General features: G+C 55.9%; 1 protein-coding gene across 1 annotated transcript; it reads right to left on the minus strand.

The window, feature by feature from the left end:
* Window positions 1-530: 530 nt before the first annotated feature.
* ZBTB7C (zinc finger and BTB domain containing 7C) lies at window positions 531-14,432 on the minus strand. Its single transcript, XM_068994016.1, has 2 exons — window positions 13,243-14,432; window positions 531-1,182 (listed from the first exon to the last, which is right to left on the minus strand). Exons 1-2 carry the CDS (start codon window positions 14,430-14,432, stop codon window positions 531-533), a joined length of 1,842 nt encoding a protein of 613 aa, XP_068850117.1.
* Window positions 14,433-16,790: the final 2,358 nt, after the last annotated feature.

Below are 16,790 nucleotides of genomic sequence, written 5' to 3' on the forward strand. Positions count from 1 at the left end.
CAGGAGCCTCGCTCCTGACTCCAGGAGGCCTCCCAGCCAACAGGGCATCTCCCCTAAGGGTCCTAGGATTACTGGAGACCGGGAGAATGAAGCCACTGGAACCGAGTTAGCAGGGACTCCACCACAGAGCGGTGGGGCTCACAGGGCGTGCATCTCAGGACCCTACCCTCTTCCCTGCTCCATCTGGTCTGCCTCTGGCCAAGCCACCTCCCTCCTTCTAGACCCTCACAGCTACAAGGTGCTTTGGGACACGTGGCCTGGGGCCTCCGCTGTGATATGGGCCCCTGTGAGTTTCTCTTTGAGGGCGGGGAGAGGCAGCCAGGGAGAGGCCAGGCCTCTTGGGAGGAGACACCCATCTCAGACACCAGCAAAGGGGAGGCAGCTGCCTCAGGAGGCCCGGAAAATACCACTGCTGCTGCCTTTTTTTTTTTTTTTTCTTCCTTTTGAAATAAAAGGTTCAGACCCATCGCATGGGGCAGGTGGGCCTGGGAGGGGACGGGGAAGCAGGACCGGGGTGGACAAGGACCGGCCTAGTTGTTGGCTTCAGACATGGAGGCCACGTGGTTGAGGCCGGCGAGCCCTGGGAGGCCGGCCAGACCCGCGGCCCAAGGGTCGGGCAGCGGGAAGTAGGGCCGCGCGGCGGCCACGTTCTCGGCCAGCGCGAAGGCCAGGAGGCCCCCTGCGTTCCGCTCGGCCTCCAGCTGGGCGCGCCCGAACAGCTTCATCTGCGTCTCCTCGAACTGCCGCTCCAGCTCCTGCAGGCTCAGCGTGCCCTTGGGCGCCGCCAGGAAGTGCTTGGCGGGGCTGGGGCCCGGGAGGCACACGGCGGCTCCGCCCAGGTGGCCGCCCACGTCGCCCAGCGCGGGGGGCATCACGAAGGCCGCCTTCTCTGGGGCCGGGCCGCCGGGCCCGAAGAGCAGGCTGGCGGCCCTCCAGGCCGCGGGCTTGCGGCCGCGCCGGGGCCGGGCCATGCGGCAGCTCTGGCGCTTGATGTGGCGGTGCAGGTGGTCAGAGCGCGTGAAGCTCTTGTAGCAGAATTCGCACTGGTAGGGCCTCACGCCCGTGTGGATGCGCATGTGGTTCTTGAGGTCGTAGTTATGCACGAACTTGGCGTTGCAGTGGATGCACAGATAGGGCCGCTCCCCCGTGTGCTTTCTCATGTGGATCTTCAGCTTGTCCTGCCTGCAACACAGAGCCCGAGTCAGTCCCTGCCTGCAACACAGAGCTCGAGTCAGTCCCTGCCTGCAACACAGAGCCGGGAGTCAGTCCCTGCCTGCAACCCCAGGGGCCGCCCCTGGCTCTCTGCTGCTCTCCCTCCAGAAGGAGCCAAGGCTCCCTTACTGCGGTGGTGTCAACCCCCAGGAATGGGACTCCGGCTAGAATTTACCTTCAACTATGACATGGAACAACAGACTGGTTCCAAATAGGAAAAGGAGTACGTCAAGGCTGTATATAGTCACCCTGTTTATTTAACTTCTATGCATAGTACATCATGAGAAATGCTGGGCTGGAAGAAGCACAAGCTGGAATCAAGATCGCCGGGAGAAATATCGATTACCTCAGATATGCAGATGACACCACCCTTATGACAGAAAGTGAAGAGGAACTAAAAAGCCTCTTGATGAAGGTGAAAGAGGAGAGTGAAAAAGTTGTCTTAAAGCTCAGCATTCAGAAAACGAAGATCATGGCATCTGGTCCCATCACTTCATGACAAATAGATGAGGAAACAGTGGAAACAGTGTCAGGCTTTATTTCTGGGGGCTCCAAAATCACTGCAGATGGTGATTGCAGCCACGAAATTAAAAGATGCTTACTCCTTGGAAGGAAAGTTATGACCAACCTAGATAGCATATTCAAAAGCAGAGACATTGCTTTTCCAGCAAAGGTCTGTCAAGGCTATGGTTTTTCCTGTGGTCATGTATGGATGTGAGAGTTGGACTGTGAAGAAGGCTGAGCGTCAAAGAATTGATCCTTTTGAACTGTGGTGTTGGAGAAGACTCTTGAGAGTCCCTTGGACTGCAAGGAGATCCAACCAGTCCATTCTAAATGAGATCAGTCCTGGGTATTCTTTGGAGGGAATAATGCTAAAGCTGAAACTCCAGTACGTTGGCCACCTCATGCGAAGAGTTGACTCATTGGAAAAGACTCTGATGCTGAGAGGGGCAGGAGGAGAAGGGGATGACAGATGGCTGGATGGCATCATCGACTTGATGGACATGAGTTTAAGTGAACTCCAGGAGATGGTGATGGACAGAGAGGCCTGGCGTGCTACAATTCATGGGGTCTCAATGAGTTGGAGACGACTGAGCGACTGAACTGAACTGAACTGAACTGAACTGTGTGTGTACGCGCCTGCGCGCGTGCTAAGTCACTTCAGTCGTGTCTGACTCTTTGTGACCCTATAGACTGTAGCCTGCCAGGTTCCTCTGTCCAAGGGATTCTCCAGGCAAGAATACTGGAGTGGGTTGCCATTTCGTACTCCAGGGACTCTTCCCCACCTAGGGATCAAACCCTTATCTCTTACATCTCCTGCATTGGCAGGTGGGTTCTTTACCACTAGCACCACCTGGGAAGCCCGCCTTCAACTACTGCACCACTCCAAACAGGTGTGGTTCCTCCCCTGGATTAGAGAGTAGAGTGGGAGCTGGGTTCTGAAAGGCCTCTGTCACTCCAGAACACCTTTTAGGAATAAGATCAGAGAGAATGAAGCACCCACTCCGTCAGGGCCTGTCTCACACAATGGAAAATAGACTTTCTAGGGCCATAGGCCCCCTGAAAATCAGCAATCTTTCATTGTTCTCCAAGCGGGTGGCCACTTCTGATACTGGATTGCACTGCCAGCTCCGCTCTCTCCAGGCAGGCAACGGGGTCTTCCCTCTGGGTTCACCTGGTCCCATCCCAGCCCCTGGGCTGTTGGGACCTGCCTGTCCTCAGCACTAATCTGAGAGTTCCAGAGAGCAGGCACACGTTGTTCAAGTCTCCTACGCTGTGGTTTCTTAGCTCCAGCCCTGGGCTCTCCTCTTTGTCTGCAGACAATTCCAGGGTTTACAAAAGAGCCAGGTGCAACAAGAACGCAGCCTAAGCTAGGACAAAGCTTTGCAGGGTTTAAGTGGTATTATTCAGAGGTAAGCGATGATGTGGCGGAACGCCTCCCATAGGGTGTGTGGGAGCCCCTACTCCAGCTGCAGACCCACCGCTAACTGAGTGACCTTAGGTGAGTAACAACCTCTCTGCACATGAGTTGAACCTCGCATGAGGCATCCGTTCCTGGTGTGCAGAAATGATGCACAGAAATTTGGGTTCGTGTTGAGCCGGATTCCACACACCTCCTGGTGGTCTTGAAAGGAGGACTGACATCTCAAGGCTGTTTTTATAAAGACTGAATGCCGCCTAAACCAGCTAAAGGAGCCTTTCAGGCTGGCCGAGTTGGAGTCTGTGGAGCCATGAGAACTCTCTGCTGTCTTCTGCACCTTCCTGACCAGGCCCCTCAGGCCAGGAAGCTATGTCATCTCCCACCTCCTCCCTGCAGGTGTGGCTTGGGTGGAGCGTCTGCCTGTCATTTTTGGCTTGGGGTTGAGGTTGGAGCAGCTGTGGAACCCAGGCACCCGCCCTAAAATGGCCAGATTTAAACCACACTCAGCAGCAGCCCAGGACGCCAGCGGGAGCAGGTCCTGGCTGCCTGGTGTCCCCCTGGCCACTAGAGGTCTCGCTGGCTCTCGTTTTATTCTGACTAGCTCCCCAGGGGCGGAGCAGGAGAGAAAAGGACTTTCCTGAGCATGCTGGGGGGGAGCAGGGGAGAAGGATCAGGAGGATGGATCCGTCTCTAGAAGGCGGGTGGGCACCTGGGAGGTGAGGGTGGAGAGGGGGGCGGGCAGGGAGGAGGGAGGGAGGGTTGGTATTCTCCACACACCAGAAGCCCCCACCCCCGGGTCCCTGCCCTGCCCACAACCCACCAGCTGCCCCTCAACTGCACAATGAGTATCCTGCTGTGACATCCCATGCGCCCTCCCCCACCAGCATCCTGCTCTTAGGGTCTCCGTAATCCACATTTCATCCAGGTGACTGGATTTTGGAGCAGGAAGGGGACTTAGCATCTAGGCTAGTGGGCCTCAAAGGTAATGAGCCATTATTAGGGTTTGATGAAACACGGAGGGCTGGGCTCCCCTCCCAGACAGCCTGAGTCAGGAGGTCTGTGGGGAGAGAGCAGAGAATTTGCATTCTGAACAAGCTTTCAGATGCCACTGCTGCTGCTGCTGCTGCTCTGAGAACCACCGGCCTAGGTTAATCCTTCACTTGGCTGGGGGGCAAACGGCGGCCCAGGGAGGTGAAGTCTCTAAGGTCACCAGGATAATGACCGAGCTGGGACTAAAAGAGCCCAGGCCTCTGTCCTCAGTCCTGCACTGTGGCCTGTGTGAACAAGTAAGGGCGGGGTGCAAAGTGCTGTCTGTACCCTTGGAGTGATGCTGTACAGTGCTGGGGACTGTGACTTGGCACCCCACACACTCACGCAGGCTCTGATGAGACACTGATGCTCAGTGCTCGGCCAGGCTCACTCACTGGGTGAGAGACTCCATCCTGGAGATTGAGGGCCTGGTGGAGAGTCACCAGTGGGGCTTTAAATACATCCTCTCATTCAGTCCTCACTGCAACCTTATAAGGTCGATTAAAAAAATTACTATTATATATATTTAATAGTATCGACCCCGAGGGTCACCCTCAAATAGTGGACAATGCAAGTAGTAAATCTTCAAATGTCAAGGGCCTCCTTTAAATATGCAGTGCTCTTCTGAGCTTTTCATTCCGGCATCTAAAATAAATCACACCTCAGTAGCGATTGGCCCAAGTGTGTGAGAAGTGCTGAGAAGGTGACTATAACTTTGTCTCATTGAGTGCCTGCTTGAGGCAGGTGAATACACCATCTTAATGACCCTGGAAGGTCATTATTCACAAGCAAGGTGTAGTGCAGGACGGGGACACCTATTAGGGTGTGGGAACCCCTTCTGGCTGCAGATCTTCCACTGACTTGCTGGATGACCTTTAGGCAAGTTACTTAAACTCTCTGTGCAGAATTGAACCTAGGGCCAGACATGAGTTCCTACTGACCAGGAATCTGGGTTTGCATGAGCTTAATTCAACACACCTGGATCAATTTCCTCACTTGGATCCCAGAAGAGCTGGGGACTCAGAGAAGTCAAAGAGCTTTCCCAAAGGTACCAGGCAGTGAGGGGCAGAGGGGCCTGGAGGCCTAACTGGGCGGGGTTTGTTTGCAGGCTCTTTGGAGGATTTCCTAAGGAGTGTTCCCAGCCTGAGGCCTGTAGGGGCTGCCTCAAAAAGTGCAGTCCAGACAGTCACATCAGGGCATCGGCAGCCAGCCTTCTGTCTCCGGGGCCAGAAGGCTAGGCTGGGCCAAGCTGTGGGAGCAGCTCAGCCTGGGCAGGAGCCGCTGTCCCCAGGGGAGACTTTTCCTGCGAGCAGTGGGGAGGGGAGTGGACAGAGCTCTTAAGTTAGTCCTGGAAAAAAATAGTGATCATTTAGTTTACCGGGAGCATGTCTGAATCAGGGGCCGAGTAACCTGCATCGCTAGCAGTATGCTTCCCAGGACCTTGAAAACACTGATCCAACCCGGCCCATTTCCAGGGAAGGAATGGCTTTCTAAGGTGGCCCAGCCTCCTTATGTCAGTAATGGCCTTTCCATATGGATATGATGCGCAAGTGTGTTGGCAGAGCTGGGCCCTGGCTCGGCACACTCCAAGAACCAGACCAGGTCCTTAGCTGCCCTGGGCCTCAGTTTCCCGACCTCTAAAATGGGAGGCTCAATGTGTCTGTTAGTTGCTCAGTTGTATCTGACTCTTTGTGACCTCCATGGATTGTAGCCCATCAGGCTCCTCTGTCCATGGGATTCTCCAGACAAGAACACTGGAGTGGGGTGCCATTCCCTTCTCCAGGGGATCATCCTGACCCAGGGATCAAACCTGGGTCTCCTGCATTGCAGGCAAATTCTTTACCACCTGAGCCACTAGGGAAGACCTTTAGTATTCTGAGAGCATTTGCATCTGGGTAATGGGCTAATACTCAATGTCTGGCTGGCTGGCTTCATATATCATGACTCTTCTACTCTTGATCTGCTGGCAGAGGCATCATGAGTGGAGCTGGAATGTTCCAGCCTGACTCTCAGCAGCTGAACTCTTAGTCACTTTCCTTCAGAGCTAGGAGTCTGGTGGTTCCCCTTAAAATCTTCCAAGCCCCTCAACCCTGTCAAATGACCTCTGTGCTAACTCACCCCTTAAAATAGCTTCGGAGTCTCCTTACAAGCTCACCCCTTCCAGTTACAAAGGAATAAGATCTGGGGGCCCTTGGTGACTATAGCGAACAACACCGTATTGTGTAATTGAAAATTACTAAGAGGATAGATTTTAGATGTTTTCAGCACAAAAAAAGATAACTAAGTCAGGTGGTGGGTGTGTTAACTAACATGACTGTGGGTAATCATTTCACAATATATATGCATATTAAATCATCACTGTTGTACACCTTAAATATATACAGTGTTATATGTCAAGTATATGTCAATAAAGCTGGAAAAAATACTCACCCTCTCTCCTTTGCCAGTCCCCTGTCCCCCCTCACAGTATTGCACCCACATACCACACAGGCACGCTGCTCCCCTAGTGGGCCCTGCTCCAGCCAGCTTTGCGTCTTTGCATCTCTGCCAGCAGGAGCTGGACTGCCAGTGCCCCTGGCTCAGAGCCTGCCATATTATGGGATGGATGCTGGTCAGCCCTGGCTCCTCCCCATTCTGGGCATATCTTTGGACACATCACGCTCCATCCTCAGGTTCCCACCAGATGTCCAAGCATAGATATGCTTCTTCCTTCCCAGCCGTGAGACCCTCATTCCCACCCTCCTCTTCCCTGCACCCTCGTCGTTCAGCTCTGTCTTCACCCTTGCAAACTGCCCTGCCCGAAATGTCTACCACTCCTAATCCCCGGGATTCTTCAAGGTCAAACTTAAGTGCAGTCTTTCATAGTACCTTCCCCTGTCCACCCAGGTCTCATTCTTTGCCCTGACCTTCCAAAGCACCTGAACACTGCAGCCCAGGGCAGGTCACTCGAGGAGCAAGGAGGGAGTCACGGAGGACCACGTGTCTGCATCGCCTTCTCCTGCCCTCTAATGGCCACTTACGTATGAGCATTGCCTGCCCAGCAAGTCCTGGGGGCCCTGTCTCCCCGTCTGCACTCTGTGGCTCCCACTCAGCCACACAGGCGCTCCTGGCAGATGGGGACACTTGTCCAGAGGCTGTCCTTGCTGTCTTGTTTTCCAGGCGTGTTATTCCCAGGGCAGGGCCACCATGTGTGCTGTTTCCCTTAGCTGCTCCTCATGCCTGCAGAGCCACCGTCCTGTCCCTGGCTCCCGGGGACCTGTCTTGTTAGGCGCCTAGACAGCAAGATGATGAGGAAGCAGCAGATTCATGGGCAAGGAGCACTGGCCCCCAGCAGATGCAAAAAAGGGACCCAGGCTCAGGGACAGTCCTGCCAGAACTAATCGGGAGCTCCAGTGGAGGTGTAACTGTGCAGGTGATTATACCTTATCTCACTAAAGCCCATGAAGCCTGAGTTTCCATCATTCATGGGAGGAAATGAAAGAGAAGTGCTGTAATGGGTCCAGGGCTTTCCTGATCTTGGGTGATAAATGGGGTCATAAACCTGGGTGTGAACTTAGAGAGCACTTGCTTCAACCCCTTTGTGTTACGTGGGGGAACTGAGCCCAGAGAGGGCAGGAGGCTTGGCCAAAGTCACACAGCTAGTCAGAGGCAGATCCAGGCCCGGAAGCTGGAGTTCCTCATCACCGTGCCCTGTCCAAGGGGTTGTAGCCCTCGGGAGACCCTGGGTTCTGTGTTCCCTGCCCACCAGACCCTGCTCTCTTCCTCCTCGTTCAGCACGTGGCCCAGATGGTACCAGAACCAGCTCGGATAAGAACCCACCAGAGGCTCTGCAGTCCCACCCAGTGCTGACCACTGAATGTACAGTGGGTGGTCATGGCTATGGCCTGCCAGTGTGGGGCCGCTCCTTAGAACTCCCCAGTCCAAATCTGACACGCTCCTCTCTTGCCCTGTGCCCTGGTCTGCCATCTCATCCCTTTACCCCACACCAGGGAGCCAGCCCAAGTCACATCCATGCAAGCCCCAATAGGCATTCCTCCTTCCAGCTCCGAGCGCTCCTCGTCGAGAAAGATGAGCCAGAACTTGTGGTCTCATTCCCCTGAGTGAAAGGAAGAGGTCATGGGTCCTGGAGGCTCCCAGGGAGAACGCTTTCCCCAGCACCACCCATCCAGACTTCTTGGTAACCTAATGGTCGGAGAAAAATTCTCTTCCTGCTGCCACTGTTAATGACATTATATTATCTTAATAAGGTCCCCAGAGCTGCCAGGGGTGGGAGAACTAAAAAGAAAATACAGGAAAAGAAAATAAAAAGCAGCAACAGCCAGGCTCCTGGCCTTGCCTTGAGAGCCAACAGCTGTTGGGCTACAGAGCAATCAGCAGCTGGCTTGCACTGGGCTTTGGGGTTGGAGGGTAAAGTCGTAGGCTTTATGGGGTGTCTACAGGGGATTTAGTGGAGACTGGGGGAATCGCGGGGCATCAGAGACTGACTCCCTGGGGCACAGAGGTTGCCCATCCTTTTCCAGGGCCTCTGTGGGCCCTCTGTTGTCATGGAGACTGGTTTCAAGTGCTGCAGTTTCTTGACTTCACAGTTGTGGCTCCAGGCACCTGGGAGAGCCAGGCTGCAGACAGGATGCCGGGGGCTGGGAGGGGACTTTGCCCAGTGATGCTCTCTAGGGGATCCCCGGACAGGCTGCCTGCACTCAAGGACCCATGTGGCAGGACAGGAGGACCCAAGAGTCTTCCGAAGACTTCACAGACTCGGGGCCAGGCCCAGTTGGCAGTAATGACTGGGGCTGGGGCAACAAGGAGCAGGAGGGCCCTGCGATGTGGGTGGGCAGGGAAAAGCCCCTCCAAGCACAGCAGCATCCTAGAGGACATACAGAGAGGACAAATCCCTTCCCATCTTCCCTGGCCCACGTGCTCCCCACTCCTCAAGGCCCATCCTAGGGCACCTCTGGTGGCCCCTGGAGTCTCGACCTTTGGCCTGGCTTCCAGACTTTCAGATGAGGAGGGTCAGGGGCATCTTGATCCAGACTGCCTCTGCCCTAAGTCCTGGAGTTCTTCTCTCTCCCAAGTGAGAGCCACAGGACCAGTTTCATCAGGATCTGTCTCTGCAGCCGGCACAGGCCCCGGCCAGCCTCAGGAAGAAAACGGTGACCTTGGACCAGGCTGGGGGAGTGGACACATAGACTCAGGCACAGACAGAGGGCTTGGAGCCAAGGTGACCGTAGGATGGTCAGCGCTAGGAGGGGCCAGCATGGGGCCAGAGATACACAGTCTGTTTGAAGCCACTGAGGCCTTTTCTGGGGCACCAGGGTTGTCTCAGAGCTGGGAAAACCAGTGGTGGGACAACCGTGGGCCTGGCTGAAATCAGGAACCCGGAGGTGAGGTTCCTGATGCCAAGGAATAGACAACATGCTGGTAGGAGGCCTCAGGCCCTTCTCGGACAGAATGAGAGCAGCTAGTGGGAACTTAGGGGCAGGAGGGGCTCTGTTGGAAGGACCCCCCCCCAAGGTCCCTCTGCCATGCTGTGCTGCTGAAGTCATGAGGAATGATGTTCCCATGGGGCGTGAACATGCTGGGAGTGGGCACTGGAAGCCGAAACTCAGAGCCTGAGCCAAAAGGCCACCTTGCAGGGAGACATAACTCCCAGGAGGGAGGGAAAGTGGGTCAGCATCAGGAAGAGAGGAAAGGAGACCTGGCCAGAGGGCAGAAGCTCAGCTGTAATTAGGCGAAGACTCAGCCCCAGAAAGGAAAACGGTGTCCAAGAAGGACAGGAGGGCAGCAGGTCCCGGGTCCCTCTGCCTCTCGGGCTCCAGTCCAGCGAGTGGCTTTGTCTTGCAAGGGAAACTGGGAATTCTGAGTCAAAGAGGCAGCAGCTGTGGCTGTAAGTGGAGCTGAAGAGTCTCCAGCTGGGGAAGGAGGGTGGGGTTACAGCTGGTGGCTGTAAGGAGTCAGCTGCAAAGGAGGTCCCCACGGAAAGGCTGCGAGGGGACTCGGCTATAGTGAGAGTCACAGGCGATCCTGGACAGCCAGGGTTGACCCCAACCTGGACGGCCAGGGTTGAGGCTCTCTGATGTTTGAAAGGAATCCTACAGGGCAGCTCTGGGGAGGAGGCAGGAGGGAAGCAAGGAATCAGTGATTCTGAGGAATGTGATGGGGAGGGGTGTCAGGGAGTGTCCATCATATCCAGCCACAGCCCACAGTGAGAAATAAGAGTCCCCAACCTCCCTCCACTTCCAGTATCTCTGCTCTGAGGAGGTGCTGGGGGGTGGTCCCAGAACTTTTCTGGTCTTTCTCAGGAGGGTCCAGTGGGAAAAGGGTGAGGGGAGATGCGGATAGAGGTGGGCATGGAGCTGCTTCAGCTGGAAGCAGGCCTGGGGACCCAGATGGCTGAGCAGGATTAACCCGAATGGAGGCCAGGGCCCTGGGCTGGAGGGCTACTCAGGCCTGGAGGGGTGATGAGCCCACCAGCGGGCACAGAGGCCACCCTCCGTGATCAGCAGGAATGTGTTGGGAGGGAGGGTCTGGAATGCGACCCTCCTATGTAACACACCATGGAGGCTAGCTAGGCCAGGAGGCCCACGCAGAGGATGTTCTGGTGTCAAGAGGGTGAGAAGTCTGACTGTCTTGACTGACCAAGTTAAAAACTTTCCCTAGGGAAGGCAGGGACTCAGCCCCACATGGCCCTCATGGAAAGCGGACTGTGGGAAAGACCCAGAGGAAAGTGAGGGAGGGAAGGGAGACGGGGACTTGGGGGGTGGTGGCGGCAGGGACAGGATCCCGTGTGGTACCCTGCGATGCAGCACCTACCACTGAAGTCACAGCCCTGGGCCTCCCCTGTGGGGAGGGGTGTCCCCAGTGTCCACCATCTGCTCAGGGGACAAGCAAAGGAGGCGGAGCCTGGATGGCAGGACTCAGGGGCTGGCTTTTCTGGATCTGGCCTGCGAAGACTGTCCACGTCTTAAAGTCTTTCCCAAGGGGCTGGGCTTGGAAGCACAGACTGCTAAAGGTCCTGGCTCCAGATGCATGAACTGCACTTGAATTTGGACTGGGCTCTGGCTTGTCTTCCTTCTGTTATCGCTGTGCTTTTGTGAAGCATTTCGGGTATTCTGTAGATCTAAGGTGAATGCAGGGTGGGAGATGGGGTGACATCAGAGTGGCAGGGCCGTTAGTGAGGAGTACCTGAGAGGGGGTGAATCTTAGGGACTTTGGATCTAGCTGCTCTGCAGCAATGAGAGAAGTGAGCACTTGAGGTCAGCACTGCTGGCTGGAAGGGGACACACCCCAGGTATGGGGGTCCCTGCCCTTCGAACACCTGGAAATTCTCCAGTTACTGTCCGCCTGGAGCAGCTGGGAGGGTGTGCTGGAGTTTCCTTCACAGCAGCAGCTGCAAGGGGACCCAAGGCCACCTTGGAAACAATCAGAGTTGTCCTTTGAAGCAGTCACTGGAAGAGCCTGCAGAGCTGTTTCCACAACTGTCATCTATTCCCTGACCCTCGCTGGCAATCTCAAATAGAGTTTTCAAGCCACCAGAGAGAGCGAGTCTCGTGACTTAGCAGGACTTATCTTGTTGTTCCCCTCAAAGCATTGCCACTGATTTGATAATCTACCTGATTCAAAACACAGTACTCTGTCCTCAAAACTGAAGCTTTGGGTCCACTGAGGAAAAGCAAAAGAATGAGCTCCCAGCGATTCCCAAAGCTAAACTGCCAAGGGTGACAGCAGCGCCCCTGGAGTAAGTGTGGGTTTCTCGAGGTGGCTCCTTTGGGGGGGGACAGTGGCAGTGTGGGGACAAGACCTGGACTAGGAAGTCACCGTCCCAGGGCAGATCCTACCAGGCTCTGTCCACATCAGATACACACACTGAAATGAGTAAGCCCTGACGCAGGGCACTCACTAGGACCTTCCCACCGTGGACATGGCTGTGAGCGTCAGCCCCACATCAGTGACCACCATTGATACCAACAGATCTTATCTCCCCCAAAGAAGCCCATCGAAACCTAGCCCTGGACAAATCGGACCCCAAAGGATCCCACCAGTCAGTTTTGATCACAAAAGTTGCTCTGCAGAGGAGGTATATAATACTTGAGTGCTGAATGGAACACAGTCCAGGGAAGATGAAGGGTTTATCATGTACTGATTTCAAATTTCCACTTTCATAACAGCATAAAGTTAACCCTCTTCCTAACATGGACAGTCAAGGGGGACATCATAAAAGGAGGCACATCCTGTAGGTCTGACCCCAAATAGGACTGAAAGGGCCTCCGGGGGTTTCACTGAAGTTCAAGTCCTAGCTCTGCCATTTCCCAACTGGGCTTAGGGGTGGCTGATTAGCTACTAGGAGACGGATCACCCATCTGTGGACAAAGGCCATGGCCCTCCCTGACTTTCAGGACGTGGCGGGAGGGGTAGTCTGAGGAATCCACTCAGGACAGGCCCTGGCATGCTGACTGTGCTCCAAATAAAAAAAAGGCGGGGTGGGGGGGGGGTTGCTGCTGCACGCCATTGGGGAGCTTCAAACTGGCTTCCCCAGGTCTGCAGTGGGAGCTTCCCTACTTCCGCCTTAATCAGACAGCTCTGCTCGGATCTATTTCATATCCTGGCCTTCCACCTAGTAGGGTAATATGAGAAAATATTTGAAAATCACTGCGCCTGGTAACGCCCAGCACCTATGACAATGAGCTTGCTGTGCGGCTAGGACCCCACTAGACCTCCCCTGACCTGGGTCCTTTTCCATACCCGTGGCCCCCTTTCCATCCGGTGGCCCCCGACCCTTTCCACCACGCCCCGGCTCTCCAAGCCCTGCCTCCAGCCCGCCCCGCCCCATCTAGTCCCGTTCTTTCCCTGCCCCCATCTCGCCCCGCCCCCGGCCCTCCCAGCCCCGCCCCCGGCCCTCCCAGCCCCGCCCCCGGCCCTCCCAGCCCAGCCCCCGGCCAGCCCAGCCCCGCCCCCGGCCCTCCCAGCCCAGCCCCCGGCCAGCCCAGCCCCGCCCCCGGCCCTCCCAGCCCAGCCCCCGGCCAGCCCAGCCCCGCCCCTGGACAGCCCAGCCCCGCCCCTCCCCCACAGGCAGCCCGGCGCACCTGGTGAAGCGGACCTCGCAGATGTTGCACATGTATGGCTTCTCCCCGGTGTGGGTCCTCATGTGCCGCGGCAGCTTCCCCGCCCCCATGATGACTTTGTGGCAGATGGGGCACTGCTGAGAGGCCTTGGGCTTCAGCTTGCGCTCCTCCACCAGCGGCCAGGGCGGGAAGAGGCCCCCCAGGTGGGTGGCGCTCAGGAAGTTGAGATAGGCACCGTAGTCATTCTCCGCCTTGATGGGGCCCAGGGGACCCCCGGGAAGGTCCGGGAACATGTCCTTGAAGAAATCGTTGGGGAAAGGTGGCGGTGGGGGTGGGGGTAGCTCCTCCTTCTCCTCTTCCTTGATCTTGCGGTTCTTGATGACCAGGTCCAGGGGCCCACTGTCCATGGGCTGCTCAGGCAGCTGGGCAAAGGCACTGAAGTCCCCTGGCCAGAGGTGCGGGAAGAAGTCCGGGGCGAATGGAGATAAGGAGGGTCTCCTGTCGGGGAGGCTGGCTTTGGGGTACAGGTTCTCCCTCAGCAGAGATTCGATGGAGAAGTCCCGGATCACGCCCAGGTGACCTGGGCTGCCGGCCTGGAAGGAGTCGGGGAAGTCTCTGGGTGTGTCCGAATAAGCCTTCTCTGAGAGGTGGTCCGACTTGGAAGGGCTTTGGTGGCAACTGATGTCCTGGGGGTCAGGCAAGTTTTCTTGATCAGCAAAATCCTCCGTGTCATCGTCGTCGTCCTCCTCTTCCTCCTCCTCCTCCTCCTCTTCGTCCTCATCATCGTCCTCCTCGTCGTCGTCGTCATCCTCCTTGTCCCCCCCGGGCTCCATGATCTCCAGGCACACGTTCACGATGCACTGGATCTCCAGCATCCTGGCGGCGTTGAGGATGTGCTTGACGTTGGAGGCGGTGATGGTGAGCGTGGAGGTGTAAGCGAACTCCAGGATGGCGGCCAGCGCCTCGGGCTGGACGAAGTCAATCTCGTAGACGTAGGGCTGGCTGGCTAAGGTGCCGGCCGTGAAGAGCTTCTTGAAGTACTTGCTGCAGGCGGCCAGGACCGAGCGGTGGGTGCGGTATTCCTGCTCCTGCACCACCAGGAGCACGTCGCACAGCAGCCCGTCATGCCGCTGCTCGTTCAGGCTGCAGAGGACCTCGCTGCTGTGGTTGGGGAAGGGAATGCCAATCAGCTCGTCAATGCCATTGGCCATGTTCTCAGCCGGAGCCCTGCGGGGACACACATAGGAAGAGATTGAGTTAGAGGACCTGGCCCCTGGAGGGGACGCCAGCTCTGGGATCCTGGCCCAGGGAGGTCAGGCTGGTGGGCCTCCGCGGTGCTCTCCTATCCCACCCCTGCCTTTGCTTGGGGCTCCCCTCCCTCCTTCTCTGCTAGGGAGCTGCCCCCTCTTCCTCAGCTTTCCCCACTCTCACCTGTCACTCAGAGCCCCACTCCCAAGTGCCCCTTCTCAAGGTACTACTGGGCTCTTCCCAGGACCCCGAAGGCCCTGGAAGCTGGGCTCCTCATCGGGCAGCTGGCGCCTGCCTTTTAGCGAAGGCTATGGAGTCTCCCCTCGGGCATGATTTCATCAAATTCCACTTTGGGAATGTGCAAGTCCTGAACGCAAGGCTGGCCGGCCACGTGAGGCTCCACTGCTCTGTGTGCTGCGGGAATGGGGGCCACTCCTGACTCCCACCGCATCCGCCAGTCAGGGGCCAAAGTGGGAGTCCTCTCTCATGACTCAAGGCTCCCGCTGGGAGAATGCTTTGGTTTCTTTCACAGATCCTCTGCCTCCTGTCACAGACTCCCAATTTGCTGCTTTTGGCTACTAATGTGGCTGTACTAACAACGGCACTGCTAATGGTAGCTGAGTTGTTCCCTGGTCCAGCTCCATCATACTGAAGTCTCAAGCTCCAGGATGTCAGAGTGTTACTGTGTATGGAGGTAGAGTCTTTAAAGAGGTAATTAAAGTTAAAACGGGGTCCTATGAGTGGGCTCTTATCCAGTGTGACCCCCAGAGGGGAGACCATGTGAGAACATGGGGCGGAGGGGGCGGTGGAGGGAGGTGGAGACAGCAAGCTGAAGAGAGAGGCCTCAAAGGAAATGGACCCCGCAACACCTTGATCTTGGACTAGATCCAGCCTCTAGAACTGTGCAAAAATCAGTCTTGCTCTTTAAGCCCTGCTCCGTGGTACTTTGTTATCACAGCCCTAGCGTACCAATGGCACCCCACTCCAGTACTCTTGCCTGGAAAGTCCCATGGATGGAGGAGCCTGGTAGGCTGCAGTCCATGGGATCTCGAAGAGTCGGACACGACTGAGCGACTTCACTTTCACTTTTCACTTTCATGCATTGGAGAAGGAAATGGCAACCCACTCCAGTGTTCTTGCCTGGAGAATCCCAGGGACGGGGGAACCTGGTGGGCTGCCGTCTATAGGGTCGCACAGAGACGGACACAACAGAAGCGACTTAGCAGCAGCAGCAGCACACTGACACAGTTACTAGAAACCTTAAACCAATTTTGTGACCCCTTTTTTGGAAGGGAATGGGGGGCCTTATGGCAGGTGTTTTGCCTTCTGACCTTAACTTCTGGCTTCATCTTAGTCGATGAGGTTTCCCTTCACTTGCCATTCTTGGTTTTTTAAAAAACAGTGACCTCCTACATACGTATATCTTGAGCCATTTGATAAATATTTATATTCAGTGTTAAATTCAAGTTATATTCAGTGTTAAATTCAAGTGCATTGTTAGCTAATTTATCGTGTCAGTATTCTGTTACTCTCAGGGAAACATTTCCCTCTGGGGAGAAGCCTCTTCTGAGATACTTCAGGATTATCTGTACATTAAACACAGTGTGGCCAGTGATAGCTGCTAGGAGGGAGGGGGGGTCAGAAGGAGGGGTCCGGGCAGAAGACAGCAGGCACCCCCTCCCTTCAGGGAGCAGAACAGAGTCAGTGTGGACAACAAGCCACCCTAATTTTTAATGCCAGGGCATGGGGAGGGCTTTGCTACTCTGGGCAAAGCTTGGTCATGGCCCATAGATAAATACTAGCCAAGGCCTGGCCCTTTCCTGGGTGCAGTTACAGTGGGGAGAAAAGAAAAAGGAAAACAAAGCCAGGAAGCCCCATGGCCCAGTGGCAAGAGCTCTGGGAATTCCCACACACTGATCTTCTGGATGTTTCTGCCCTGAGAAGGCAGATGCAGCAGAAAGGGACAAGGGAGAAGTGTCAGGCCCACAATGTGGGCCCCGAGTGACTTGGAGGCACCAGGGACCTAGTGGGGTGTCAGGGTGCTGGGTGCTCCGCCCCCTCCTCCCTGCTTTTCTATGGGTGATGGAGGGCCTTAGCCTTCCCTGAGCAATCCCACCTGGGCAGGTGTTCAAGCTGTTTCCTAGAGCAAAGGCCTCGCTGTTTTCCTCTTGTTTTTAAAAAGGACCAGAGGCCCTGCAGGCCATGTGTTCATTGCCTGAATAGTCATTGGGTGTCTTCCTGAACGCGGCACTGCCCTGGGGTGTGGGAATGCACAGAGAGCAGACCAAGCAGGGCCCTGCTCTAAAAGAGCTTACAGGGAC

Source organism: Capricornis sumatraensis, chromosome 21, assembly GCF_032405125.1.
Source record: "Capricornis sumatraensis isolate serow.1 chromosome 21, serow.2, whole genome shotgun sequence".
NCBI lineage: Eukaryota > Metazoa > Chordata > Mammalia > Artiodactyla > Bovidae > Capricornis > Capricornis sumatraensis.